Here is a 27,895-nt window from a genome sequence, read left to right on the forward strand (position 1 = left end):
ATATTTTAGATTATCTTTCCCCTCACTTTTCCCTACTAGAGGAGGAAACCTACTAACTACATAATTAACAATAACTAAAGTTATCATAATATATTAATTCCCTTATTATTATCTATATGATTAAATACCTATAAATACTTAGGATTATCACCTTTTATCATAATATAAGCCTATCTATAACCCTATACTATATAAGCGTATATACCACGCCCCTGAATACACTTATACCTATACTAACAATATATATAAAAATCTATATACTTTATCCTAGTTATTTTAGGTAATTATAAAGAAGCTATTACTACTCTTAAGGTAGTAGTAATAAATAGTATTAATATAGTATAGTAATAATATCTTAATATTAAAGGAGTAATAGGTTATAGTAGTATAAAGAGGGAGATACCTACCCCCTAGCGATTTACGCTCTCTTTATATACCCCTATAGGTAACTATAGAGGTTTCTCTATGAGCTATCCTAGCCCTCGAATATTTCCCCGTGAGAGTTATACGGCAGTTAACAAGGTGCGCCTCCAGGCGGCAAACTGCGAAGAAGAAAAGTTAGAAGGGAAGAAATATAACCTCGTCCTCACCACCCAACTCCTGCGCAGTACAAATCCCCTCGGGGCCTCCGCTTTAGCCATGACCCGGGCACCTTTATTCCCGATCCGAAAAAGATTCCAGCGTTGACAATCCCATTGGGTCAATCCGCGACGACCGTCCCGTACTCGCGGTGTGAGTCTGCGACGCCGTCACTGAGAAGCTGGCCTCGCTGGTGAGAGAAAGGGCCACCGCTGGACCGAGCTGTGCAGCCTCAGGGCGTTGGCATGACCAGTGTGCCACTCAGGCCTGCTGGTCTTATCCTACACAAATCCCAGGCTCGGCTCCGGATGGTAAACGGCTTTCTAGACTTGCGCCTCCTTCTACCGAACCGGTGCACCCACTGGCCTGATCTTCCCAAACTAAAAGTTGAGTTCTGACAGATGGGGAAAACGAAAACTGGCAGGTGCGGCATCAAACCAAACCAGCTGCAACTTCGCGAGAAGCGGTGCCGCCTAGACTAGCGCCGTGCGACCCGACCTCCTACCATATTGGATCTGACCTGCTGCAGCCACTGCATCCAGTTTCTTGGGAGCAGTATCACTGGCCGTCGACGAGGGTATTGTGAGGGCCTCGACGATGTCCCCAGCCGGACGAGATACGGCGGATACAGCCTGCAAGTCAAGGACACTTACATGGCCGGGTTAGAACTGCACTGAACATGCCGCCCGGCATTGTCCATCTTCTTTCACTCCTTCAACGTCGTATCTTGTTCACGTACAGGGTGTCTGTGGCCACATCTCGTATGTCCTGGGCAAGTAACGGGATGAACAACTGGATACGAATAGGTGTTCCGGACTCGCGATCCTGGTATCGCTACCGACACTACTGCTACTAGTGCTGTCGTTGAACGTGGCAGGGCCCGCTCGTCTTATCTTATCATCCTTGAGGGGTAGACGTACATGGGTAGTTTGAAGACGTTCACGAGACCAACAACTGGCAAGCTTGCGACGCCGAGTAATATTCGCCGACTCGCCCGGCGGTCGGAAGCCCAAGGCCGCTTTGCATTCTCCCTTTCCGCCTGTTCGAAGACGCCCAGCAGAAGCCGTCCAATCCTTCTTAATCTACCCGCTGATCGGCATCTCGAACCGCCGACGAACAGAAATGTCCGGGGTCGACAGCAGGCACATGTGTTGGCATGTGGCTTGACCTTTCTGGCCTTTCTGTCTTCCTGGATCCCTCGCAACAATGGCGACTGAAACACCGAAGGCCATTCTAGTCTTCTTCCCGACAGATCCTTCCGCTCCATATCCCATCCCTCGACACGATCAAGCAATCCTCGGTCTCTAAATATGGAGTTGTTGACATGTTTATTTACAGCACATGCCATGTTCAATGTCCAACGTGGGGTATCAGCTTATGTATCTGATCCAATTCCCCTCCGCCCCAACAAATGATCGATACAACGCTTTTGAGATTGCGAGTCTAGCGTTGATTGCCCATCAAAATTAGCTATTCAATGCGTGCTCGTCTCTCAATCCTGATTTCCGACGGTGGGGGAATCCCTACACCTTCGCACCGCCTCCCCAGTCGCAACATCAACCCGGCTATCTCTCTCCCCTCCCACCCAAAATTAACCCGAGGCGCCGTATCCGTTTGCTGCCATGCGGACGATTGGACGTCGGACGGTGAAGGTTGACCGAGCCGAGACGCGGAAGCGAATGTGTGATTTATTTCCCCACGGTTCATTCCATTTTCGCCAGCCCCAACAAGCCACAACAACAACACCCCTGGACCACATCGTCCGATTCCCCCAGCTTTTCCTGTCAAGGCCCCCTGCCAGCGAGCCAACGGAGAAGCAAAAAGAAAGGGATTGCACAGCAAACGCCGCAACACCCTCCATTGTGTAATGTATTATTAGCGCCTTTGGCTGTCAATATACAGGGGGTCTCTCGCCCTTCAGGTAGGAATACATCAGCCACGATTGCAACTGTGATGGGCGCCTCTGGCCCGCTGACCTCTCCGAGACAATGTAGGTTGCCATGTTAGCACACCACTTTCTGAACAATGAACAATGGGTAGCGGCGTTTCCCTCTTTTTTTTCTTTTTCTTGATAAGGGTCACGTATCCGTGTGCAGTCTGCAGGAAACAACGCCAGGGGACGTTGCTTTTCTTTTGTTTTCCCCCGTCTTAAACAATGTCTCAGCCAGCCTGCGGAAGAGGACAAAGAAGAGAGCAACCCACAACATCCCGCTCAGGCTGCGGCCACCAAATTTCTATCCAAGCAAACGGGAAGATTAGGCGCACTTGGTAGAATGCGGTCCGGCGTCCGCTACACTGATAGAATAAGAAAGAAAGGGGAAACAGAGGATTCTCAGCTTGCATCCCGGCACGACCCCCCTTCTCCCGTCGGGCTGCGAGTGGCACAACAGTCGACGGATGCTCGGGTATCCGCCGACGACCGGGCGGTCGGGGCGTGGTTTCTTGCTTGTTTGCCAGGTCCGGAGGGTGAGAGTGTGGTTGATCCGATGTTTGACGGCTTGTTCATGGGGATTGGCGCTCGAGCATGCTGAACTGTGTTTTTGGGACCAACAATGCCACTTCCAAAACTCCGCGACAAAGTCTATCTCTGAGGCTCAATGGACGGGATCTTTGGATTATGGTGCTTGAATTGCGGATGGGCGTGTTTCTCACGTGTTCCTGTGGGAAGAAGTTCATGCTTGGGCTTGGGAACAGGAGGGAAGAGGAAGAGGAGGTTTGTTCGACTAACATCAGCTGAAAAGTCACGGGGCGGGGCGTCAGCAACGTTTCGATAGTTCCTGGCGCTCACGAGATGCACCGGGAGGGAAGGCAAGGGGATGAGGGGCTTTCTTCCGCTGGTCTGTATCCGGGTCTGCGATCCCATGGACATGGAGCGGGAGTCTGCAGCAAGCTGAAAGCTGTGCGTCTGGCCTCCGCTGCAAGGAGTCGGTCACACTGCGCGACGAACATACACCACCACCCCCGAACGGGAAGGAGGTCTGGAAGGGATGGCGCGCCCGGCGCGATGGGGCTTGAGTGACCTTGGAGGTATGGCGCCGGGATGAGCGGCGTGGTGTATCGGCGCCGGAAGTGAGAGTGATCTTCGGGTTTGCCGAATGCGGCCAGCGGCGGTTCTGGAACGTCACGGCTCCGGTAGACGACGGAGGAGCCGGCTGTCAAGGTTCACACATACATGTCACGCACGCATGCTGATCGTCTTGTCTCAGGTCCCTTCTTTTCTTCTTCTTACGACACGTCGCTGTATTGCTATCGAACATTGCTGTGGTACGCCATTGCGTAGGGACAGGCTGAGCGGCAGAGCCTCCTCGTTGTCGTTGTCGTCGTCGTAGTCGTGGGCTTCGTCGCAGTCGTTCTTCGTCGTCATCGAGTCGTAGACCGTCGTCACCGTCACCGCCGCCGCCATCTCGCCCATCCGCCTGGCTTCACAATTTTGCATCCCGGGATTTCGCGACGAAAGATTTGATATCGTTTTCACTTTTTTTTGTCATTAAACTATCAGTAACTTTTTTTTCTTGTAATAAACACTGAATTGACACGAGAAAAAAACAACGTCGTGCAATCAGAGCCGTGTGTTCGTGGATGCTTACTTGCGCATGTCGACCACGGCTCTGATGCAGTCGCCCTGCTTCATCGTGTCGAAGGCCTCGTTCATCTCGCCGAGGGTCTTGCGGTGGGTGATGAACTCGTCGACCTTGAGGTCGCCCTTGATGTAGTCCTGGACGAGGCCGGGCAGCTGGGTGCGGCCCTTGACGCCGCCGAAGGCGCAACCCCTCCAGACACGGCCGGTGACGAGCTGGAATGCTGTGGATAGGTGTCAGCATCGTGGTCTAAAGTTCATGTAGGGAGGGAAAGGGAGAGGCATTAAACTTACGTCTGGTGGAGATCTCCTGGCCGGCGGCAGCAACACCGATGACGATGCTCTGTCCCCATCCCTTGTGGCAGGCCTCGAGGGCAGCACGCATGACGCCGACGTTACCGGTGCAGTCAAAGGTGTAGTCGCAGCCGCCGTCGGTCATCTCGACGAGCTTGTCGACGATGGAGGTGCCCTTGGGGAGCTCGGTGGGGTTGACGAAGTCGGTGGCGCCGAACTTGCGGGACCATTCCTCCTTGCTGGGGTTGACGTCGACGACGATGATCTTCGCGGCCTTGTTGACGACGGCCCCCTGGACGACGGACAGACCGACGCAGCCGGCGCCGAAGACGGCGATGTTGTCGCCCTCCTGGACGTTGGCGGTGATGCGGGCGGCGCCGTATCCGGTGGTGATGCCGCAGCCGAGCAGGCAGGTGCGGTCCATGGGGGCGTCCTGCTGGACGGCGACGACGGAGATGTCGGCGACAACGGTGTACTGGGAGAAGGTGGAGGTGCCCATGAAGTGGAGGAGGTCCTTGCCCTTGCACTTGAAGCGCGAGGTGCCGTCGGGCATGACGCCCTTGCCCTGGGTTGCGCGGATCTTGCCGCAGAGGTTGGTCTTGCCGGACTTGCAGAACTTGCACTCCTTGCACTCGGGGGTGTAGAGGGCGACGACGTGGTCGCCGGGCTTCACGTTGGTGACGCCCTCGCCGACGGACTCGACGATGCCGGCGCCCTCGTGGCCGAGGACGATGGGGAAGGCGCCCTCGGGGTCCTTGCCGGAGAGGGTGTAGGCATCTGTGTATGTATATGTTAGGTCTCTGAGGTCTTGTTGGTGGTGTTCGATCGAGGGGGCTTCCGGGAGCTATGCCGGGAGCTGGAAATGCGGTCTCGGAAGCTAATCCGAAGCTCCTACGTGACGATGTGAGGGGTTTATATCGGGACTGACTGACCTGTGTGGCAGACACCGGTGTAGTAGATCTCGATACGGACCTCGTGGGCCTTGGGAGGGGCGACTTCGATGTCCTCGATGCTCAAGGGCTTACCGGCCTCCCAGGCGACGGCAGCCTTGCAAGTGATGGTCTGTTTGGGAGATCATTGGGTCAGCGGAGAGCTCGGGAGACGTTCAATGGCGGGCGGGTTGGCGGGAAAAGACGATCAGTCGTAGCTAAGCTACCCCGCAATGTGAAGCAGCAGCAGGAGCATCGACTGTGCAGGGAACATGACGGTAAAGATTGGACATACCTTTCCTGCAGTGGCAGACATGATGGGTGTTTTATTTGATGAAGGGAGGGTCGATGAGAACCTTGATGGAAGAGGAATCACGCACTAAGCCTTGCTCTACTGGGCAGGGTCAGGTATTTATTTCAAGAAGGAGGGGGGGAAACGGATCTCGAGATGCAGATACCACACACACACACCTGCACACCCAAGACCCAGACGAACTGCCGCTTGGCCATGGCTGGGCTTGCAAATGGATCTCCAAACCCCACCCCGCTCTATGCTTTTTTCCCCTCCTTCACAAGAGAAAGCACTGGACGCGCCGTGGACGGGGAGCTCGGGGGTTCGGGGAGGGGGATACGCAACGCAGATGGCGACTACTCTGAAAAGCGGGGCTTAAAACAGCCCGTCATCGAGTGCTGGTAAAACAGAGTTGATGCCAGCCGCGACTCTCGGTACAGCCATTGGAGGCACCCGCTGAGAGTGCAGAATTACCCCAAACCAGGACGTCATTGGCCGGGCTGGGCTCCTGCTCTTCCTTCCTCTCCCTTATTTAGCGGAAGCGAATAAACCCCGGAATACAATGTTATTCGCTATTCAATGTCATCTGTGTTCTAGGCAAGCGTACGGCAGACCAACCGGCCAGCCAGCCGGGCAACCCCTCCTCCACCCGTCCGGCGTGTCTTCGTCGTTCATGGCTTGCTGCACATTTGATACTTGTCTGCAGACCGCAGGAGGGGCCGCCAAAAGTTTAAGCCGTCGGGGTTAGGCCTTTGAGGTGCCATTTGCGCCCCCGTTCAGGCATAGTCCGTCGGCGATTGTTACGAGAAGCCAAGCCGCTGCCGCTCGCGATGCCCTTCCGTTTCGCCAAGGAGGAAAGGACAAGCACGAGGCCCGGAGAGTGTGTGTCGAGTAAGAGCTGGAGGAGTCACGGAGCACAGCCGCTGACCAAGACAATCCGACATATGTCCGGGCCTGGACCGCCGAGGGGAGTCTGTTACCTTGCTACAGGCTACGGAGTTGTGCTTCTCTGTGCCAAAATTGCCAGCCGTATCCTGCCTGCTTGGGTAGCTTCATCCTATCTTATCTCAGGGTCGGACGGTGACCCGACGCCGAAGCCGGCCGTGAAATGCTGGAGCCGGCTTTAGGTAAGAAGCCCGCAGAGCAACGATAAGACGGGATCGTTGTCCGGTTACCGACCTCCGTTGCAGATGATTGATGCTGTGAGATAATAAGAAAAAAAACCTCTGACCAAGTGCTACATCAAAACCCAGAATACACCAAAGGACAGAATACATCATAACCACAGTACAAGTATCCGAGAGAAAGAAATCATGCCACATTACCCCGCAAACGCAGTGTTGTGTTGATGCAGCCAAGCAGCCATCACCATGTCATCATATCTTCATAGTGTGGAGGGAACGTCTGAACTCTGCTGTGCCGAAACTTCCAAAAATACGACCCCGACTTTCTGTAGTGGAAAGCTGAAATTGGGGAGTGCATGGAGTTTGGATGCATCGCCTCAGCAATGTGCCACACCTCTTGTCGGGAGTCGGAAGCGCGTGTGTGAGGTGAAGTGGGACGGGGAAGCTCTCGGTTTTTAGCGGCTGTTACGTACTTTTAGCGGCCAGCTCTCCAGCTGAGAGCTCCTAGCAAGAAAACTGGCAGGCGGCCGGCCAGAGTGGGGCTTGTGGTGCGGCTTCCTCCGCGTTGACCAGGCGAGCATCGCGAACCTCCAAAATTTATCCAGCAAGCGCGTCCGGCCAAACATCGCAGAGCTTGCTGCCCAGCCTTGCTCATCCACCACGATACGCGCGCACATCGCAACTCCGACAATCCCGTCAATCCCGACGAACGCGACACGATTGATCGCCTCGCTTGCTGATACGAACGAAAATTCCCTTGCATTTGCACACCACCCGCGAAACGAGACGCAGCCGGGTGACCTGAGGTCGCCCGCAATCAATCGCCATGCCCAACAAGTTCAGCTTCAACGACGACTGGAGCAGCTCGCCGCCATCCACCCCTGGCCAGAACACAGGCAAAGGATCAGCTTATCCCTTTGGCGATAATCCGTCGACAACACCTGCAGGCCCTCCGCCGTCGTCTCAGGCGTCATTCACACCTGCCGGCGCACCGTCTGCATCCTACCTCGGAAGCTCCTTGTTGGGAGCTAGCACTAATCAAAAATCGTTCAACTTTGGCGGCGCGAGCACCTCAGGTCCTACGAAAAACCTCTTTGGACTCAGCAATGCCACGTCCCAGAACCCCTTCTTGCAGAAGCCGTTGGGCCAGTCAATCCACCAGAGCTCCAAGCACGTCAGGCAGCCCTCGGGACTGAGCAAGGAGTATGGCGCCGAAGAGCGCGACGTAACATACGACAACCGCACCGGCCGCTACATGATTCCCGACGACTCGGAGGAGGAAGAGGAGGATGAAGAGGAGTACGACGAGCGTGAGGAAGCCGATGCTGAGATGGAGCGATACCTCGAAGCTGATATCGATGAGGAGGATGCTGATGGCGAAGCAGAGGACGAAGAATATGCCGAGGACGACGATGACATGTTTCTGAATATGCGCCACAGCACGCGCCACGACGACGAGCCTGTCTACTCCGACGACGGTGTGGACGGCGGTAACGGGGAGGAGTCGGACCTCTTGCTTCTGGCAACACCAGCGGCGACGGAGCGTATGCGCAAGGAAGCTGAAGATATCTTCCGTGCCTCATCTATGCGTCGCTCTTCAGCCTCCAGACGGAAGGACTTCAAGTACGCGTCCATTGCAAAGGATCTATACAACCAGATGGGTATGACGGTGATCACGGAGTCACCCGAGGTTGTTTTGAAGACGGAGGACTTGGTGAACCAACTTTACGACGAGGGAATTGGTGCGCAAGAGGACCCGGACAAGCTGGATGGTTCTTTGGCGACGATTGTGTACCCCCTGGTTGAGCTCTGGGACGACTTCTCCGAGACATTGCCCATGCCCGAAGGAGAGCACGTCGCTGAGATTGGACCTGGGCCTGACGCTGAGCCCTTCCACAAGGCCGCCTACGTCGCCAGGCTGGTCCTCCAGATGCATCACACCCGCTTTGCTGAGGGCCCCGGGGAGGTTAAGGCGCCACCTCTGCCCCAAGTCCTCTTCAACTGGATCGAGGACAACCACAACCTCTACCCTGATCAGTTCAATATTGTGATGCGTCACAGGCCAAGCCCCGCCAGCCACAGCCTCTTTTGGCCTACTCTACGAAGCGCACTCATCCGCGGCAACGTTAACCTTGCTTCCCAGTTGTTGAGGAATGCCGGATGGGAGTCTGTAAGGAAGGGAACTCGCGCAGAACTGGCGTACAGCGGTAAGGCCTTGGACAACCTGCAGCGTGCTGTCGGCATAACATGCGAGGCACTCGACATGTGCCCAGGGAACAAGGGCAACTGGGACCTCTTCAGCAGTGACTGGACGCTGTACCGCATCCAAGCTAAGGGCTCACTGGACAAACTGCAGCGGTTCGCAGAAGGCAAGGATAAGGGTCTGTATGGCGGGGACAGCGACGACAGCTCATATGGCCCTGGTCGCACATCCCTAGCTCGTCTAGCCCGAAAAGCCGAGGGACAGGTTCCTTGGGATATCTACGAACACCTCCAGACCATTTACCAGATCATCATGGGCACTCCTGATGCCATCCTCGAGACGGCGCAAGATTGGTGCGAGGCAACGATTGGTCTTTTCGGATGGTGGGAAGAGGGACGCGGACAACAGAAGAGCCTGCGCATGTCTCGATCGCAGGGACTGCGTCTGCCAGCTGTTTCGTCTGGTCCAGAGAGCTATTTCGAGCGCCTCTCGCTTTCTTTCCACACTGCGATCGAGTCGGATTTCCACATCAACGCAATGAACCCTGTCGAGGTGGCCATTGCCTCCGCTTTCGAGTCGAACTTTGCCGCGGTAATTGGCATCTTGCGAGCATGGTCTTTGCCCATTGCTTCTTCCGTGGCGGAGCTTGCATCTCTCGGACAGTGGCTTCCGAAGCCCGAGCCGCCCAACTTGATTACTATGGACAGCTTGGACATGGAGGATCTCGACATCCTTGGAGTTAGCCCCCAGGGGGCTGATGAGGTGGAGGGCATCAAGGACACGACGCTCACGCATTACGCACGAGAATTGGCCGGAATCGACCAATTATCTGAGACTCGCAGTGGCTGGGAGATGGCGATCCAAGTGCTGGGTCGCATGGACTCAGCGGCCAAGTCTGAGGAGATGGTGGGCGAGCTGCTTGGTGATATTCTGCAAACCATCGACGGTGATTCGGGCGTGACTGTGGACAAGATCTGGAGGATCTTGAACGATCTGGGCATGATCAACTACGCCGAGCAGACCGCAGAGGTATGGTGACTTCCTTTGAGGAGAGTGACAAGTCAGCTAACAAATTACAGACGTATGCAGACATCCTGGGAGAAGAATCTCACAGATATGGAGAGGCATTGTGGTACTACGCCCTTGCCCACAGACCAGGCAAGGTGCGCGAAGTGCTCAACCTGCTAATGTCATACTCTCTCCTACACTCTACGGTTTATCCTCCTGCGAACGACCTGGACGACCACCTTCACAAGCTTCTAAACGAGCGATCGCAAACCCTCGAGCAATATGCCAAACAGGACCTCGAAGCGGCACAACTTCTCGGCCGCATGCTCAGTGGTTACGCTACGCTTAGAAAGTACTACGAGATCCGGGATACCGACGGACTAGCAAGCATGTCGGCACACAAATCTACTTCTCTTCGCAAGCAGGCCGCGTCCGCTCTAATTGCTGTCGTCGCCAGTTCCGATGACAACATCCGCGGCGGCCTGTATGACGAGACGCGTGATGCCGTTGTCAGCGAAGACTTCATTCTTGCGCTGCTCGGCGAGGCTCTTCCATTCGTCAACCAGAGCCCTGCAGTCATCACGTTAGACCAAATGGACATCCTTCTCAAGGCGATTGAGGACATCCAGACGGTCAATTCAACAATATTCAATGCGGCGGACGAGTTCTTCAAGCTCGTCCTGGCTTCGGCTCAAGGTCTGAAGGGCTCTACGCCAGCGGATCTCATGCGCAAGAGCACCGGCTCCCTCAGCGGAAGCTATATGCTGAGCGGCAGCTCCATGCTCGCGAGCCAGCTAAACCGCTCCATCAGCGACAGTGTCGGCCTCTCACGCGCTAACACCAAGCGTGGCTGGGATTGGAGAACAGGCTTGACGGCGAACGCATCGGCAGAGGACGTGCTCCGCGTCCTGAGGTTGGGCTTGTCACGAGACTTGGCGACGCTGTGGCTGGCAGACGCTGATAACACGCCATTGTACTAGGACCGCATTGGACGTGTCGCGGGTGTCAAGCGCAAGCGCGGCAGTGCGGTGGAGGAAGATGGAACGGGACGGAGTTTTTAAAGTAGGCGTGGGCATTACAAAAGAAATTCAGATGTATAATACCTTGGCTTCATCCAGAGAGAGAGGCCTTGCCGGTGTTGGTTTTACTGTCTTATGTCGTTAAATGAGACCACAAACTGATGATAGCATTCGTACAATACTGAAGTTGTGAATGACGGCGGCTGTTCCTCCTTCTCCCTGAGGCTCCTGTTGGATTGAAAACCGTGGATCTTAAGAAGCAACGGGGAACTGTCGCTCCCGAACGGTTGCGTGGGTCCATGCCTTTTTTTTTTTTTTTTTCCCCTTCTTTTTTGGTTTTTTTAACCAACGACCAACGAAAATCGACTCTCTCATCTCCCATCAACACACTTCCAATTCGCCTCCGCTGGGTTCATTTTCTTCTTCCTCGGCCACCAACAATTCATATTGAGATGTCAATCTTTATAAAACAATGATGAGAGTACCGACCAGAGCCGCCCGTCTCATTGGGACCGTGGGATATGCGCGGTCGTTCGCGTCGACGGGAGCCCTGCGGGCGCTTCCATGGAGCAGCAAACGCGTCTGTGTCGGATCACTGGCAATCATTTCAAATTTTCGCCGTTCTTATGCGATTGATACGTCTGAGCCTTTTAGGAAGGAATTTTCCGAAGCCGCGGCGGCAGAGAATGAGCTTGGTGGGGATGAGGCCCATGAGGAAGACTTTCAGCCATCGAACGAGATCGATGACCGCTGGGAGCCCTATCGCCGGGATAGAATCAGCTCTCGCCGCCGCTCGCAGGCGGTACGAGCGGTTTATGCGGAGCTGAATCGGATGCAGAGGGGTCACTCGAGAGTTGCTCACAAGACGCGCCTGGATGGGCGTCTGAACTCAAGGAGAGGGCTGAGAAGCAGGGGAGCTCCCGATTTTGTTCAGCCGTTTATCGAGCGCAGCAGGAGAAAACGAGACGAAAAGGAACAGGGGGAAAGGGAGCGTCATGAGGAAGTGCGCCGTGGGAAGGAGCGAGGCCAAAACCAGCCCGTCGTCATCACCATCAACGCTCAACCGGGGCACAGTGTATCTGTGCATGCGACAGTGACCCCCTACTCCTCATTCATAACTTCAAGGGCGGACACAGCGCCAGAAAATGGACCTGAAGGCCCGGGATGGCGGACCTCCTCATATGACAAGGATGCTCACGTGGCCAGCGAAGATGGATCTGGATCTGTTGCGCCATCAGCAACGGAGGCATCTGTGTCGCCTTCAGTCTCGTCGGAAGAAAAAGTACAACCGCCGGTGGAAAATCTGGGCACGAGAGACGAGGCGAGTGAGGCCAACGAACGTGATGAAGAAGAACAAGTCAGGGGTGAGCCGGGAGTATGCTCTCTCTGCGATCGCAAGTCGTATCAGATGACCAAGCACCACCTCGTTCCCAAATCGGAAGTTGAAAATGCAATAATCAAGCGTGGGCGGAAGAAGAATGAAACGATCCCTGTCTGCAGGCCCTGTCATGAGATGCTGCACTCAAAGCTCACGAATTTGCAGATGGCGCGGGGGATCAACACGCTGCGAGCCCTTCGGCAGTCATCGAGTCTGCAAGCCTGGTTCGAGCACAGACGGAAGCAGGGTGTTTCGTCAGATATGGAGGTCGATGTGGAGAGTGAAGACGAACCGAAGCGACCACCAAAGAAGGATGCTAAGAAGGATGCTGTTCGTAGGATACTGTGGACGATCAGGGCGGCAGAGTTGGATCCTATGAGCGGCTGGCGGGGATCGCATCCACTCCAGGCCATCTGCTCGCTCGTTCGCGCGATTATCTCGTATGAACGCGCATCGGTGCGGTTGACGCGCTCGGGAACGAGCGAGATGCCTCCACCGCCCCAAAGCGTGGACGAAGGCTATATCAAGAAGCAGATCAAGACAGAGCCAGAGCTAAAATTGTGGTTTGAACAAATGGTTTCCACCGAGAAGAAGAATCAAAAGTCGGTCGTGAAACCTCAGTCGGTTGAGAATCCTAAGCAGATTAAGGTTTCTAAGTTGGCCAAGGATCTCAAGGAGGTTGAGGATCTCGAGAAGATAGAAGATTCTAAGGACGTCGAGGACTCTAAGGACTCTGAGGACTCTGAGGACGTCGGGTATCAAAACCCGGCCCAGGAGACTGACACTACACAGCTTCCTTCGCCGCCGAAGTATCCTTAATCGGGATGGCAGCGTTGCAGCCACCGTGGTCCTATTCTACGCAAGGAGACTTCACCTTCAGGGCAGCCCCGTGCATATCGGCCAATCTACCTTCCAGGAGCCGCCATTCAGCAAGCAGCAAGAACTGGGGCATTGGGCGAGATCATTGATCAAATGCAACGGGGCACCCGATTTCGACCCCAAGTTTGCGAAAATAGGGAGATAAGAAGCAACTGCAATCTAGAAAATAAATCGGCCCGTGTATAAAACGCATTGGATACACTTGGGTATTCTACGTCCGCTACGGAATATGACGACACCCGTGCCGTGACCAACCCCTCCAGTCCGAAACTATCTCGTCTAATCTATGAAATGCCCAATAAAAATCTCAACACCCACTCCGCGGCAACGCCCGCGTCGTCCTGCCTCCTCGTGCCCTCGAACGCCTTCTCCAGAAACTCTGGCGAGAAGCCCTTCTCCGGCGTGTAGAAGTGCTTGATCGTCTCCTCCATCATGACCTGGTCGCCCTCGAAGTGCGGCTGGATGGTGAGCACACGCGAGGGCTCGTACAGGCCCTGGACGGCGCACTGCGCGCTGCCGCCGATGTTGAGCCACGAGCCCGGCAGCGTCGCGGGGAGGGCGACGTGGTCGCCGTGGCACATCTGCAGCCTGAGGCCGCGGACGTCCTTTTTCTGCTCAGCGTTGACCTGGGCGAGGCCGCGCAGGCAGGGGTACTCGGCGACGAGGCGCGGGTGGAGGGCGATGGTCTGGACGCCGAACTCGTAGCCGGCGGGGTCCTTCTCGACGACGGCGCCGTGAGGCCCGAGGAGGACCTGGCCGATGAGCTGGTGGCCAAAGCAGGTGCCGAATATGCGGACGCGCGGGTGGTTGGCGTAGACGTCGGCGATGAAGGCGGCGAGGCGGAGGACCCAGGGGTGCGTGTCGTAGGCGGCGGCGATGGAGCCGGTGATGAGGATGGCGGAGACCGCGGCTGGGTCTGGGTAGGCGTCCTCGAGGACGTTGTGGGTCGTGAAGGTCGGGACGGGGAGGGAGGCGGCGGTCGCGGCGGCTGTGAGGTGGTGGATGTAGGCGGCGCTGTAGTACTTCCCGTGGGAGTGTTGGATGGAGGGGACTGTGGTGTCTGTGTCTAGGATTGCGATGACCGGGGGTGTGGGTGTTGGTTCAGGCATTATGAGGGGGCGATGGACTTGGTTTTTGCGGTTGATGAGGAGGTGTGAGACTGGGTGTAAGTTGCGGCTCACTTAGAGGGCTTCTGATTAAGACGAGAATGAAGAGTCTTGAGACGGAGAAAGGCGCTTGAGAATGCCGTCTTGTTTGGTGCGTTCACTGAATGATGTTCTTTCGTCCAGTGAGGATCAACCAAAATCAAAGACAGTGTAACACCCACATAAAACTTGAGAGATCGTCGAGTGCGGCTGGAGGGAGTCCATCTCGGGTGTCATGCCGAGTCAGATTTCGGAGGTAATTTGTCACGATCTCCGGGCTTCGGCATGCAACGCCGGCATCGGCACTCGCGCCGAGGGTGGATCCACCGGCATGGACCGGGCCTTGAGGAGCCGGCTTGTGGTGCGGACACCCATGATCCGCTGTGAATTCTTGGAGAGACTAAGATTTAACCAATTATTTTAAGTGTTCCGTTTCGCTTGATGGTTTGTCAGACATTGAACCTGTCATGCACAGGTGAAGTTCACTGCTAACGACATGATTGATACGAAACCAGTGTAATCCCTAAAAACTCAAGCCTGACTTCTCCAATATGGCGTCCAGCAGCTGATGATTCCGCAACCCCGCCTCAAAGTCAGCGTACAGTTCCTTCTTCCCCTTGGCAAACGCATCCAGGACCAAAGCCGTGTTCACAGCCCGCTGCCCAACATCGGCCGCAACCCCAAGATCCGCAGCAAGATCCACGTCTTGCGTCTCCCCGCCAAAGACCTTGACCCTGATCTTCCGGTTCGGGAAATAGCCCTGCCAGCTGCTCGAGGGCGAGGTGATTTCGACCTCGCCCTTGGAGCCGGAGATGATCCAGCGGATGCCGACGTCATCGAAGGAGGCCTGCGTCGTGCGGAAGTGGAAGGTAGCCAGGGCGCCGCTCTGGAGGCTGCCCTGGACGAGGATGTGGTCTGGGGCGGTCTTGGGGTGCGAGGGGATGGCGATTGCGGTCCTATCTGGGGTGTAGATTGGCACGTGGTCGTTGTCCGTCTTGAGGATCGAGCTGATGCTGGAGGTGTTGAAGGGGCCGAGGATGTGGGTGAAGGAGTCTATGACTACGGAAAGGTGTTAGGAAAACTGGTTTATGTACATTAGATTGGTAGGATTGTACTTACAGTGCCCAAAGACAATGTGAAAAGCGCCCGCGCCACCTTTGATATCGAGGAACTGCTCCGTCCCCTCGATCCAGAATTGCGGAGGAAGGGCGGGAAGTGTGCCGATGACGGTGGTGTTCTTGACCTCTCCAATCTCGCCGCTGTTGATAATATCCCTCAATTTGATCATGGAAGGATCAGCGCGAGCCTGCAGGCCAACAATAGTTCTCAGTCCATTCGTCTTGGCCAGCTCCACCATCTGCTCTGCTTCCGCAGCGGAATGGCCCAGGGGCCACTCTACAAAGACCTGCTTCTTCTGCTGCAAAGCAGGAAGAGCAAGTTTGAGGTGGTGAGTTACGACGACGCTGACGATGACGAGGTCGACATCGGGGTCGTTGGCCAGGTCCTGGGGGTCACCGTAGGCTTTGGTGGTTTCCGGGAGGTTATGGAACTGGATGGAGCGGCGGGCGGCCTCGGTTGAGGTGTTGCAGAGGGCCACGATGGTGTACTCGGGGGAGTTTTGAATGGAAGGGAGGAAGGATGCTGAGGCCCAGGTGCCGGGGGCGTATGAAGGGGTTTTGGCTGAGAGGCCGATTATGCCGACGCGGATTGGAGACATGGTTGGTGATGTGAGTGATGACTTTCCTTTAGGGATGTTGAGAATGACTTTGAAGGCTGTGTCGAAACTTGAGAGCGAGTCTTGGGCAGGCCGTTTTATATCATTTGACGGGAGGGTGTCAAGATACCATGAAAGAGTGTAAGTGCCTGGAAGTGCCGAATATCCGTGTCAACTCCGCAAAGCTGAATCCTAGCCAACCCGATGGAACTTCTGTACAACAGAGAATCAAGATACCTACTTACAGCAAACTCGTCAACAGCCTGGAGAAGACCATGCCCCCATGGCATGACGCTTGTGGCGTCTCTCTTGCGAGCTCCGGAGTTGGGCGAGATGACGGCCTCTGATTGGCTGCAACTCCGCTGAAAGCAGCTAACAGCTACGTCTGTCTCTCAGCGCCCTTTTGAAACGCAGATCGGAAATGCGTGAGATGTGACAAGTTCATCAACTATCGGTTTAGAACTCGGAAATCCCAGGCCATCTCTCTCAAGGTTTGGAAGAAGTGCAGGCCTCCCGTCCGGAGTTCAGTGGGTCCTCCCTTGCCGGGGCCGGCGCCGTGAAAGAGATGACCGCTGATTGGTCGGAACTCCGCGGCGTGCTGTATTTGGTGCTGACACCACTGCTCCATCGTTAGCCCCTTTCTTTGACTTGCACGTCCTAGGCAGCAGTGTTGTCGATGCCAAAACGCGATGCCAAACCCTCGGCAAGGTTCGTCTCGCCAAGGTAGTCTGCAAATCGGCAAGAATGTCTAGTCGCAAGAAGTCCTGCGTTCCTTGTCGGACTAGCAAGGCGAGATGCTCGCTGGATGCGCCTTGTCGACGATGTGACGAACGAGGGTTGGCCTGCAAGTACGACCAACTGCCCAGACGAACTGCAGCCAGATCTCTGCGGCCAGCTGTGACGTCTCTTGAAAGTGACGGCCTCGGAGATGTGAACCAATCGGTTCACTTTGCCCAGCCTGTAGCGCCTAGAACAGGAGGTAGGCCAAGTAGAGGGACCCCTGGGCCATGGACTGGAGCAACAATAGACGAGGTAAACTCGGCTTCTTCGGCCCTTGATATGAGTCTAGGATCTGATCAAAGCGTATATCCATGGATGAACTGGGAGAATTCACAACCACCGTCAAATCTCCAATCATCTTTGGGATGTGAGCTCAATTTCTTGAACCAGGCCATTGAGGGTACATCCAACTCGCCTTTCAGGATTCAAACGGTTCTTCCAAACCCGGCAATGCCCTACAGCACAAATTCGCTCTCATGGTTGGAGGATCAGAATTTGAATGAGATGGAACCCCAGAGGGCTCTGGTCCCCATTCAGAGCCCTACCTCGCCCAGAAACAGACGGCTCGTCCCGACCCAAACGCCACCTACAACTCTACCGCGATACTATGACGAGGCACCACTTAGACCCAGAATAAGAAAGCCTGCATCAACAGCCTTCACCGCAAAAGTTCTTCTCGGCCAACTTCTATCGTATCCCGCGATGATGGCCAAAGGCGGCCGTCTGCCACCGTTCATCTTCCCGCAGTGTGCGATCGATGGCGTTGTATCACCGGCCGAGTGCAGTGCGCAGGGGTATCATCAGTGTTTGCCTGAAGCGCTGGCAATCTGCTGTAGTCTGGTACAGGCCTACGAAGCGCGGACTCCTGGAAGCACGGCCTTCGTGTGGAAGAGCATTTACAAGGAGGTTGGCAGGATTAGAGATGAGGTGAGACCATAGCTCATGATCTTAGAAGTACACCTGACTGAGAACTTCCGGGCGATAGTACGATTCGTTCAGTCGCAAAGAGCTCGTTTCAGCTGGGCAAGCTATGACGATATACGTACTGTTGCAAGTGAGGGACCAAGACTCCATCCCCCTCAACGATATTGACTTCCTAATATCAACCCCTGTTGTGAGAAGCCCGCGTTTCCTGGAGTTAGACTATGTATGCTGATGTATGAGAGCAGCTACTGGCAAGAAAGCTTTACTTTCAGATGGATTACACCTCCAACTTCATCAACGGCGCTAGCCTTGACCGGCGAGAATGGGCTCTGAGGGAGAGTGTTCGGAGGTTCGTCGTAGATCTATCCTCGTAGATGCATATTGCTAACTGCAGGTTGTCGCAGAAACGTCTGTCTGAACTTTGGGTTCGAGCTGCTCGTCGACGCAGACTTTAGCGGAGGGAAAGCAGCTACCTGTGGTTATGACAAGGTGGCAGTCCCGACAGGAAGGTATCTGTGGGAGCCTGTGTCAAATGTCGAGTGGTCTGCGCGCTACAAGAAGATGGAAGCAGAGATTCGGAAGAAGCCATTGAGTATCCAAGATCTGCGACGGGTGAGACGTGCTACGGGAACCGGGACTGGAACCGAGGTGGAGGAGGGGGAGATGACATCTCGTGTGTCCGACTGGTGTGATGGGTTAGATGAGTTTGGGATGTTGGTGTGGATGGCGGTGATGATGGAGTGAATGGGATGCACCGCTGCCTTTGAGTCTCTACTTTGGGAGAAGCCGTTGGGTGCGTTGATAGACAGATGTGTATCGTGAATGTCGAAAGTCTTCAAAACCACCTTACCATCAAGTCTCAACACACAAGCCGGTAGTTGGTCACTATTTAGATTTACTTGTGTGACCGTTGGCAGAAGATTATGCTGGTATTTATTGTCCTGATTGCCATTTTGATGATTTCGAATTGGCCGGCAGATATCACCAGCCGTTCACCGCAGTGGGGGCTGTGCATGTTAGCTGCATGGTTACGTTACGCCGCCTGCGTGGCTTGCAGGCGATAACCGTAGCACAGCTTCATGAGTGGTCAGCATGCTGGAGGGTGACTCTGCTCACTTCAAACACCCTTCTCCTCATACAACGTCCCAATGCCATCGTCAAGTTCAACTTTTAGCCTGACTTCTTCATTCGAACGTCTCATCATACACTGCTCGACCATGACGGCGCAGACACTACGTGGCTTTCCCATGTTTATGGGCATCGCAAACGCAGGAAACGTAGGAAAAGTTTCCAATCATGAAAAGACAGAAGATCGAACACGAAAACCTAATTTTCTTCGGCAGTTTCAACTTTGGGGGCTAGACCCTCTCGTGGGGCTCTGAGATACTGGCCCGTAAGACAAGAGAAGCGGGAGATTAGACTTCTAATTGTCGATCCCATGGATATTGCCGTCAATACCGTTCATGCTTCTATGGAAATCGTGTCCTTGGATGGCCAACCTGAATACGATGCGTTGTCCTATGTTTGGGCTTCTTCATCACCGCCCCGGGGAGAGCGCGGAAAGCTCTATGTCGATGGCCACATTCTCGACGTAACTCAAACACTATTCCAAGCTCTTCGATCCATTGGAAGCTACCAAAAGACCCTTTCACGGCGCATTTGGGTCGATGCTGTCTGCATCAACCAGCAAGATCACCGGGAAAAGTCTTGGCAGATATTGTTGATGGCCAGCATCTACAGGCTCGCCTCCACGACATATATATTCACGAACGATAATCTTCAAGGCATCCGAGCCGCATCACAACTTGATGCCCGAAAGTTCCGAGCAGATATCAACCACTTCAAGAGAACTGCTGGCGACCAGAATGCAGACAGACCCCCGCCCGAATTGAAGCAAGACAATGTTCATGTCGCTGTTTGGCGCGACAGCCCTGAAACATCGAGAAACTGGAGGGCTATTAAGTTGCTTCTCAGTCACCCTTGGTGGGGACGGAGATGGGTGATACAAGAAGCCTTCTTCTCCAGAAATCCGGTTCTCATTTGCGGGTCGGCCTCACACTCATTACCGTTGGACAAGATCGCCCAGATAGCCGTTTGGCACCAAAAGATTGCTTCATCAGCCCATAAAGTGCCCGAGTTCATTCGAACGCTTTTCGACTCGTGCCCTTTCTATCCGCTCCTCAGGGAGTGGAAACCATATCGAACAGACCCCGACGTTCATAGGGCTCCTCTTCCAAGATGGATGACACTAGCAAAGGGCTTCAAACAGAGTCTATCCAGAGACATGGTCTTTGGTCTGTTGTCCTTGGCATCACCTGAAGACCAGCTGAGGATCAAGCCCGACTACTATCATTCAGACGAGACTGTGTTCACGTCCATCTTTGCGTATCTAGTGAAGACTTACGGCATAAACCCGTTCAGATTTAGATCATTGGAGTTTAAGAACCCTCTTCCTTCATGGTGTGGTATTTGGGGACCGAGGTACCAAGCTGAGGCAGGTTCGATGTTGCATTTCGCAGCCCGTCGGGGCAGGAAATCGTTCAAAGTCGGAGCCGGGACGAAACGAGTTGCCCGGTTTCTGGAGAACTCTGTGGCAATTGGGCGAGGAGAAGGAAACGAGAGGGCCAAGGGTGCGGGGCCCATCGATAACTCGGTTCTCGCATTTCAAGGTATCTGCTTTGACGAAGTCGCTGTAGCGATACCGAGTGGTATCACCGCAAAGACCATTCACACCTCGAGCATGGCGTCTATTGAAGAGAGCTTTCAATCTGCCATCAAGTGTTGGCAAAGACGTTGGGCTGGCCTCAAGAATGACCCATACGGCAGTGGCAATGACTTTCCTTCGGATCTCTGTAGAACGTTATTAGGGGACTGGACGGAGGGGCTGACGGACGACGAGTGGTTGGCCCACTATCAACTATGGCTGAAGGGAGTTAGCTGCTGGCAGGCGTCAAAGTGCAAAAGAGGCCTCTCATTTGGAGCCCGAAAATGTCCCGAGACTGGGCTGAATGATATGGTTGGGAGGGAAGACTGCTTTTATAGGAGCTCGAGGATCTGCTGCTACAACCGGTCTCTCATGATCACAGCACGAGGCTTCATAGGTCTTGCGCCAATCGACACCATGGTAGGGGATACAATTTCGGTGTTCTACGGGTCTTTGATACCCCTGGTTCAGAGAAGAAATGGCGGTGGTGAGTTGTACAGTTTGGTCGGCGAGGCCTACGTTCACGGCATCATGTATGGGGAGGCGGTTGAAACCAAGGACGAGAGTTGTCCCGAGCGAGAGTTTCTATTGAGCTGATTGTATTCACGCCGGTATTGCGTTGCATATCGAATTAATCAAGAGTAATACAACACGTTGCCTTCAAATAGCCTCCGTGCCGTCCTCGTAACAACGCATCTATCAACAGTGATGCCCTCAGCATCCTGGCGTGTGTGAGCCTCTACCTCCATTATGCCACTGCCGTGCTCGATGCGCCAAGTTCGACCTGTGCCGTGAATCTTAAATAGAATGTCGCCCGTAAGCCCCTTTGTCACGGCTCCGGCAATCATGTCTGATGGACTCGGTGTCCTCCTGGGTGTGGGAATTCCTTCTGTGATCACCGCAGTCTTGTGTTCTGCGATTCGATGCGCAATGGTTCCCTCCATAATCATGGCACTTGCCAAAGTGACACCTCCTGTAAGCTGTAGACTCGGGTGTGGTTTTCCCATGCTGTACGCCTGGACTCGGATATCTGCCGTCTGTTTGAATAAGCTGCCCGAGGTTGGCGGTGAGAGGTAGGCGAGTTTCGGCGTTCCCCTGACTTGGCTGGCTCGCTCGAGATTATCAGCAAGACCCATGAGAACGGCGCCTTGCCTTCTGATTGCCTCCGCAACCTCCAAAGACAGCGGTGAGTCTGGCGGCTCGATTGTGAGTTGGGCTGGGAGAGTTTGAGAGTCGACCAACACGAACGGGTTCGCGGAGTCTATCAATGTTGCTTCAACTGCAAAGGGTCCGAGAGCAGGAACCTCCTCGACAAGGATACTCTCAGCACGATGCCCACTGGGGAAGAGCTTGCCAGTCATGCTTCCCACCGGCTCGATAAAAGCAACCTTGATCTCGCTTCCAAGACCCTTGACTCCTGGAATGAGACAGTCGCCATCCTCTTCTACGTTGCCATCCTCATCAACGTAGACCGTTTCCACAATGACCTTCGAGGTGTTGGTGTTGAAGATTCTCACATCGACTGACCTAGCGCCCGGCAACGGTGTGACCAATCTCTCTTGAACTGCAAACGGCCCAACTCCGGAGCAAATGTTTCCACAGTTGCCGCTGAGGTCAACAGTCTCGCTTCCCACGGCAACTTGGACGAACGTGTACTCGACGTTGACACCAGGTCTGTCAGATGGCGCGACAACTGCAACTTTGGAGGTGACGCTGGTCCCGCCGCCTACACCGTCGATCTGGCGAGCGTCGTTGTTCTTGGAACCCATGGCTGCAAGCAGAGGCGCTGCCCAGTCATCTAATGAGGGCGGCAGATGTGAGCGGTGGATGAAGAGCCCCTTTGACGTCCCGGCTCGCATCAGAACCGCCGGAAGCGAGTGTCTGACTCGGCGTTTCGACAGTGCTGGCGTTACTGCCATGATTGGAATGGGGAATGGTGCCGGATTATGATGCGATAACTGGTGAATATATCTTCGTACTGTGGTATGGTGTTGTAAGAGTTTTGATTGTGAAAGCATTCGGAAACAATCTTCAAAGGCCTGAGACCTTGGTTGAGGATCTTGAGGGCGTTGAAGTAAAAGACTATGAGCCTCTAGGGCTCGACGAGACGGACAGAGCTCATAAATGGTTGATTACATCGCCATCACGGGGTGATACGTGACGACATTCGTATGGGTATTCTATTCCAGACTGCGAATATCGCCAGGTGTACGTGGGCGTCGAACCCGCGGGAGTCATGTTCACCCGCGGGATTGATCTTGCCACTTCCGCCCGGACTCTCGGGCCCGTCACGGACAGGGGACCAACGCCGCATCGGACGGATAGTAATACGGCTGAATGCTTTATGTGACGATACTACATATTATTCATCAGAAAAAGCTATCAAGAGCGGATCCATTGAATCCAAAGAGCAAGTCATCGAACGAGGCAGCACCGGCATCCGCCTCTGGTAGCCCCTGAATCCATGACTGGTTGCCGACGCCACTTCCCGGATCGCCGCCGGGCGGCTGGGTACTCATAGTCTGATGCATTACCTGGAGTTGTGTCTCCGGCTGTCCCGTTTCCGTCGGCACTGAGTTGAAATCTTGTCCGCGGACGAAGCTCTGTATGATACCATCAATGTCAGACCAGCCCATTGACGGGGATCCGTCCTCCAACAATGGCGGATGTGGTCTTTGATGCTCCCCGCGGCCACGCTCCCCAAGACCGCTCGTTGGTCTTCTTCCAGGACGACTCCGCGCACTCTCCGGGCTGGTGTCCGCTGTATTGGGGACTTGCCTATTGCTAATCTGAATATTGCCATTATCGGGAGAAAGGCCAACGCCCAATCTTGTCATCAGACCTTCAACTATTGCTTTAGCCCTTCTAACAGCCCAATTTGTTTCTTGGTTCTCTCTGAAGACGGCCATGCACGTCTCCAAGCACTCGCGAGCTCCCGATTCAGTGCTACGCTTTGCCGCAATGCGAACATGAATGGTGGCTGCCACGTACGTAGCATACGATATCAGATAAGGTGCATGCCGTACCGAGAAGACTTTGTCGTACACTCGGAGCACGCCTACTATGCTATCGGCGGCCGAGGCACATGTAATGAACGAGTTTATTGATAGGGAGCGAGACGTATTGTAGAGATGACCGTCAGCAACAAAAGGCCGGTGCAAAAGGATCGTGAGGACATGATACATTGCACTTGTGGATTATTAGACTGCAAATCATTTGATTCGGGTGTCGGTGAAACGAATTGACTTACTGTAGGCTGAGCACATGCGGGGGAGGAACTCTGGTGCTGCTCTTGGGGTCGAATATAAGGTGGGCTGGCAGGGCATCTTTCCACGCTGCGAGCTTTGAGCTGAGGTTCTCAAGCATGGTAGACAGTTCTTGGGGGCTTTTGTCAAAAGCTCGCTCCGTGTAGATGCAACTTAGAATGTCACTCATGACAACTGACAGCCTACACAGATGGGTGAAAGTTGATACACTATAGGCAGGCGAACCAGGATAGCTGTTGTTCTGAGCTGAGTAGGCGAAGGGCGCCCAATTCTCGAACTCTTCGAATGTGTCCAGGAACTTTATGGGAACCAGAGTGTCGGACTCTTTCAACGAAGCAGGGCGGCCCTGATAGAGGCTTTGGATCTTGTCGACAACTAGAGGAATGAGTCAATGGCCAAAACAGTGCATGTCAATGGCAAAAGTGTCATACCAAATGCTCCCCAGAAGACCCTTCGCCGTATTTCGAGATCCTCATCAGAGAACTTCCGTGTGATACCAAGGCCCGGCGCATCAACATGCATACCCAAGTCGATGATCATGCGAAATGCTAGCCCTGCGTATAACCAAGCAGCACTTCTCTCATCACCGAGTGCAAACAGCGAATTCGTCATCACCAGCAGGGCCTGAATCGTGGTTATATCACTACTATCAAGCGCATCGCCCAGCAATTTGCGGACGCGCTCACGGAATGCCCAGCCGGCCGTCCGCACATCGTTGGGGTCTCTTCGGACCTCTCGACGAGGGCTGAACTTGGATGCACCAAAGTAGATGGCATTCAGCAGTATCTTTGAGAAGTAAGGCCCGCTACAAGCCATGTCTCTCATGAATGCCGGACGGTACGTCAGTAGGAATGAATGATGCTGACGGTTCCAATGCAGCGAGAGCAGATGCATCCCCAGCTCGGGATCTACGCCGTCAAAGTCTAGCGTACCAGCGCGGTAGTTGAAGTCCTCGAGTTGACCTAACACCAAGTCAACACCACAAGATAATCCTCAAAAGTATCATCAACCCACGTTGCTTGGCTGCCTCGGCGACTAGTCCTTTCTCTATCCATTCGTCCGGCATCCGCGGGCGCAAGTCCGCGACAGACGTCCTCTCCTGCAGGCTTTCCTCAAAAAGGGCACTGGTACGGCCATGATAACTCGAAACTCCGTTGGCAGATACCACAATACGTGACACACCCGCCCGACGGGAGGGAGTCTGGTCTACCTGTGTTTCCTCCCGCTGGTTTTGCTGACCTTGACCGGGCAGGCTTGCTGAAGCTTCCACACTGCCAGGTACATGTGATGCCGTATCTTGACGGGTCTCGTCGCCGTTGTCATCTTGGCATTCTGGCCCCGATGGAGGGTGGGACCATTGTCGGGAATCCCTTGGTGTAGTCCGCCGCCGACGCTCGGTTTGACGACGAGCCGAAGTCGAGGCAGGAGGCGGGTTGTTGGGAGGGGCAGACAAGGGTTCGTAGACACAATCCTTACCGTAAGTCTTACAATTGGCGCATGTAGGCTGCTCGTTATTGCACTTGATCTGAACGGAACATGTTAGCCGTGGGAACGACAATCATGGCGGAGAAGTGCTGGGTGAGACTCGGCGGGTGACGAACCTTGCGACGTCGACAGAATGTGCAGGCCTCTACGGCCCGCCTACGAGGACGGCCCGAGACTGTAGTATTGTCCGCGAGCGGAGCCATTAACACAAGACTGAAATTGGAGAAAAGAAATGAGATGGAAATGACAGCTCCCGTGGGTGAAAGATAGATTGGCGGATGGTAATTGACCTCGGCATTGTGAGGGAGACGGAAAGATCGCCTCCCGCACGGGTAGCAACAGACGGGAACGTCGTTTTCGTCCATCCCGCGGAAGCGGCAAGGTTCATGATTGGTCAGACTATCCACTCAAGCCCCTAACCCTGTACATTCAACCGCGGGAATCCAGGAGACCGTGCATGCCCAGGTAACCGCAAGCCAAGTATCCAAACATTGGAAGTGATGTGAATCGTAGGTTCCATTTGGAATATCATCTTTTCAAAGTTCACTAACCAGCCCGTTCAACTCATTGTCGTCAGCTAGGCGTGATTCCCCTATAACCTTTTACAGAGGTGGTACGCAGAATACGTTGCCCGTTTCTGGTAACTGAGAAATTCAAAATACGAAGCCAGAAGGTGTATGACCAATCATGACGGCACTCACAACGCCTCAATCGTCGGGTATAGGAATGCCAACATCGAACAATACCTCTCTTAAGCAACCGGCCCTCAATACTCCCAGCGCTGGCAAGAAGCACAAGATTTCACCAGGTGTTTCTCTCATTTCTGGCGGTATTGCTGGAGGTGTTGAAGCGGCCATAACTGTGAGTAGCTCCGTTTCTACGCCTCTCGGAAAATGATGCTGATGATGGGGAAAGTATCCATTCGAGTTCGCAAAAACAAGAGCTCAACTTTACGCGACAAGATCTAAAAACCCATTCGCGGTTATTACTCAAGTCGCCAAGCAAGACGGGCTGAGAGCTATCTATACTGGATGCTCGACCTTGATCATTGTACAGATGAACCTTCCATATACCTATTTCAAATGACTTTCGGTGGCCAACTTCGCTGATTACTTTGCAGGGCACGACCTTTAAAGCTGGGGTTCGCTTTTTGTCTTTTGACTCCATCCGCAATGCGTTGATGGATGAGCAGGGAAAATTGACGCCAGCGAGGGGCATCTTGGCTGGTATGATCGCAGGCTGCGTTGAGAGTGTCGTAGCAGTAACCCCCACAGAACGCGTCAAAACTGCGCTGTAAGTGATATCTGGGTTTCAACACCACGATGAAAGCCCCCAAAACAGGACATACTAACCGCAGGTTTTCGAAGAATTGACGATGCAAAATCGTCCACAAGAAAGTACGCCGGCGGAATGCACGCTCTATTCTCTATGCTGCGCCAGCATGGCATCAGTGAAGTTTACCGCGGTTTGTTGTCAACGACATTGAAACAATCAGCGACTTCGGCAGTACGAATGGGATCTTACAATATTTTGAGAGAGTTTACAAAGCAGAGCAATTTGCCGAACAACAGTCTGGTGACTTTCGGTTCTGGCGCTGTTGCTGGGACAATCACGGTGTATGCAACCCAACCGTTTGACACAATCAAGACAATGTCGCAGTCTGCCAAGGGGGCTAGTACGACCGAGGCATTCAGGTTGGTTCTGGCGGAAAGAGGTGTTCGAGGGTTTTGGAGCGGAAGCACAATGAGACTTGGACGTCTGGTTTTGAGTGGAGGAATCGTGTTCACTGTGTATGAAAGGGTTGCCAGTCTTTTGCAGCCATACCCATCAAGCTAGCTGCGTACCTGACGCAAACTATAAGTTCTTAGTACTTCATCTAGTCCCTCATAACACATTTTCATCTATTCCTGGGTCCACGTTAAAATAATTCTCTGCTTTCGAATCAGGGATTGGCGGAAAAGTGCAAATCAGCTGGTGATTCATGGCCCACCAATGGTGTATTCCTCCAGCGTCTCTGAAGGCAATCACCACACTCAATTGCGTCGCCCAGAAGAGGGCCTCGAGGATCAACCAATTCCTGGCTGAGAGAGAGCCTTTAAGACTGCATACACGGCAGTTATTGAGGTGATCAACGCCTTCCTCCATGCAGTCCCGATCACCTCCAGCAATCGCAGTCCACCTGGTGTGTCTATTGAACGCCGTATTCTTGCGGATAATCAGCACAGTGTATCATTACAGTAGCCCTAAATAAGATGACTCACCTGGTCATGTCGTCAGTTGAAGAACCACCAAAGGGCGCCCGTTAGCGCCGGTACGATGATGATGATACAAGTTGCCACAAGGACTTTGGTGTCGTAGTCATCCCCGCGGGCCTGCACCTGTTCCGAGCCCCAGGCGCTTTCCGCGTCTGCATTCGCGTCCAACGAATCCGTGGAGCCCAAAAGAGTGTCAGTCTCGGCGGTATCGTCGGCCAGGGCGGAGAGCCGAGATGAGGACTTGGAAGGATGTGAATGCATGCTGCTAAGCGTGTCCCGCTATAGATAATGTAAATGGGGTGTAGTTGCCGTAGGTTATAGCAAATCCCTCGCTAACAGT

The 27,895-nt window shown here is 54.1% G+C and overlaps 9 protein-coding genes across 9 annotated transcripts; 4 read left to right on the forward strand and 5 right to left on the reverse strand.

Annotated features, from left to right (window-relative positions):
- Positions 1-4,162: 4,162 nt before the first annotated feature.
- Positions 4,163-5,695, reverse strand: GCG54_00011010 (S-(hydroxymethyl)glutathione dehydrogenase; the record flags this gene model as incomplete). Its single annotated transcript, XM_045410920.1, has 4 exons — positions 4,163-4,380; positions 4,451-5,227; positions 5,383-5,512; positions 5,675-5,695. The coding sequence occupies 4 exons, from the start codon at positions 5,693-5,695 to the stop codon at positions 4,163-4,165; spliced, it is 1,146 nt and encodes a 381-aa protein (XP_045267978.1).
- A 1,926-nt stretch (positions 5,696-7,621) lies between these two features.
- Positions 7,622-10,986, forward strand: GCG54_00011011 (Nucleoporin NUP85; the record flags this gene model as incomplete). Its single annotated transcript, XM_045410921.1, has 2 exons — positions 7,622-10,027; positions 10,078-10,986. 2 exons carry the CDS (start codon positions 7,622-7,624, stop codon positions 10,984-10,986), a joined length of 3,315 nt encoding a protein of 1,104 aa, XP_045267979.1.
- Positions 10,987-11,500: 514 nt separating this feature from the next.
- On the forward strand, positions 11,501-13,222 carry GCG54_00011012 (uncharacterized protein; the record flags this gene model as incomplete). Its single annotated transcript, XM_045410922.1, has 1 exon — positions 11,501-13,222. One exon carries the CDS (start codon positions 11,501-11,503, stop codon positions 13,220-13,222), a length of 1,722 nt encoding a protein of 573 aa, XP_045267980.1.
- A 344-nt stretch (positions 13,223-13,566) lies between these two features.
- GCG54_00011013 (uncharacterized protein) lies at positions 13,567-14,391 on the reverse strand (the record flags this gene model as incomplete). The annotated part of the gene is made up of 1 exon (XM_045410923.1): positions 13,567-14,391. The coding sequence occupies one exon, from the start codon at positions 14,389-14,391 to the stop codon at positions 13,567-13,569; it is 825 nt and encodes a 274-aa protein (XP_045267981.1).
- A 559-nt stretch (positions 14,392-14,950) lies between these two features.
- On the reverse strand, positions 14,951-16,144 carry GCG54_00011014 (Galactose/lactose metabolism regulatory protein GAL80; the record flags this gene model as incomplete). Its single annotated transcript, XM_045410924.1, has 2 exons — positions 14,951-15,486; positions 15,547-16,144. The coding sequence occupies 2 exons, from the start codon at positions 16,142-16,144 to the stop codon at positions 14,951-14,953; spliced, it is 1,134 nt and encodes a 377-aa protein (XP_045267982.1).
- Positions 16,145-16,885: 741 nt separating this feature from the next.
- Positions 16,886-21,146, forward strand: GCG54_00011015 (uncharacterized protein; the record flags this gene model as incomplete). Its single annotated transcript, XM_045410925.1, has 5 exons — positions 16,886-17,848; positions 17,907-18,035; positions 18,091-18,194; positions 18,250-18,585; positions 19,244-21,146. 5 exons carry the CDS (start codon positions 16,886-16,888, stop codon positions 21,144-21,146), a joined length of 3,435 nt encoding a protein of 1,144 aa, XP_045267983.1.
- Positions 21,147-21,184: 38 nt separating this feature from the next.
- Positions 21,185-22,468, reverse strand: GCG54_00011016 (putative isomerase YraM; the record flags this gene model as incomplete). Its single annotated transcript, XM_045410926.1, has 1 exon — positions 21,185-22,468. The coding sequence occupies one exon, from the start codon at positions 22,466-22,468 to the stop codon at positions 21,185-21,187; it is 1,284 nt and encodes a 427-aa protein (XP_045267984.1).
- A 112-nt stretch (positions 22,469-22,580) lies between these two features.
- On the reverse strand, positions 22,581-25,503 carry GCG54_00011017 (putative transcriptional regulatory protein; the record flags this gene model as incomplete). Its single annotated transcript, XM_045410927.1, has 6 exons — positions 22,581-22,608; positions 22,974-23,738; positions 23,800-24,190; positions 24,247-24,777; positions 24,830-25,340; positions 25,417-25,503. The coding sequence occupies 6 exons, from the start codon at positions 25,501-25,503 to the stop codon at positions 22,581-22,583; spliced, it is 2,313 nt and encodes a 770-aa protein (XP_045267985.1).
- Positions 25,504-25,987: 484 nt separating this feature from the next.
- On the forward strand, positions 25,988-27,792 carry GCG54_00011018 (Tricarboxylate transport protein; the record flags this gene model as incomplete). Its single annotated transcript, XM_045410928.1, has 3 exons — positions 25,988-26,161; positions 26,421-26,593; positions 27,633-27,792. The coding sequence occupies 3 exons, from the start codon at positions 25,988-25,990 to the stop codon at positions 27,790-27,792; spliced, it is 507 nt and encodes a 168-aa protein (XP_045267986.1).
- Between the last annotated feature and the right edge of the window lie 103 nt (positions 27,793-27,895).

This window comes from Colletotrichum gloeosporioides, assembly GCF_011800055.1.
Source record: "Colletotrichum gloeosporioides strain Lc1 chromosome Unknown consensus_17, whole genome shotgun sequence".
Classification (NCBI taxonomy): Eukaryota; Fungi; Ascomycota; class Sordariomycetes; order Glomerellales; family Glomerellaceae; genus Colletotrichum; species Colletotrichum gloeosporioides.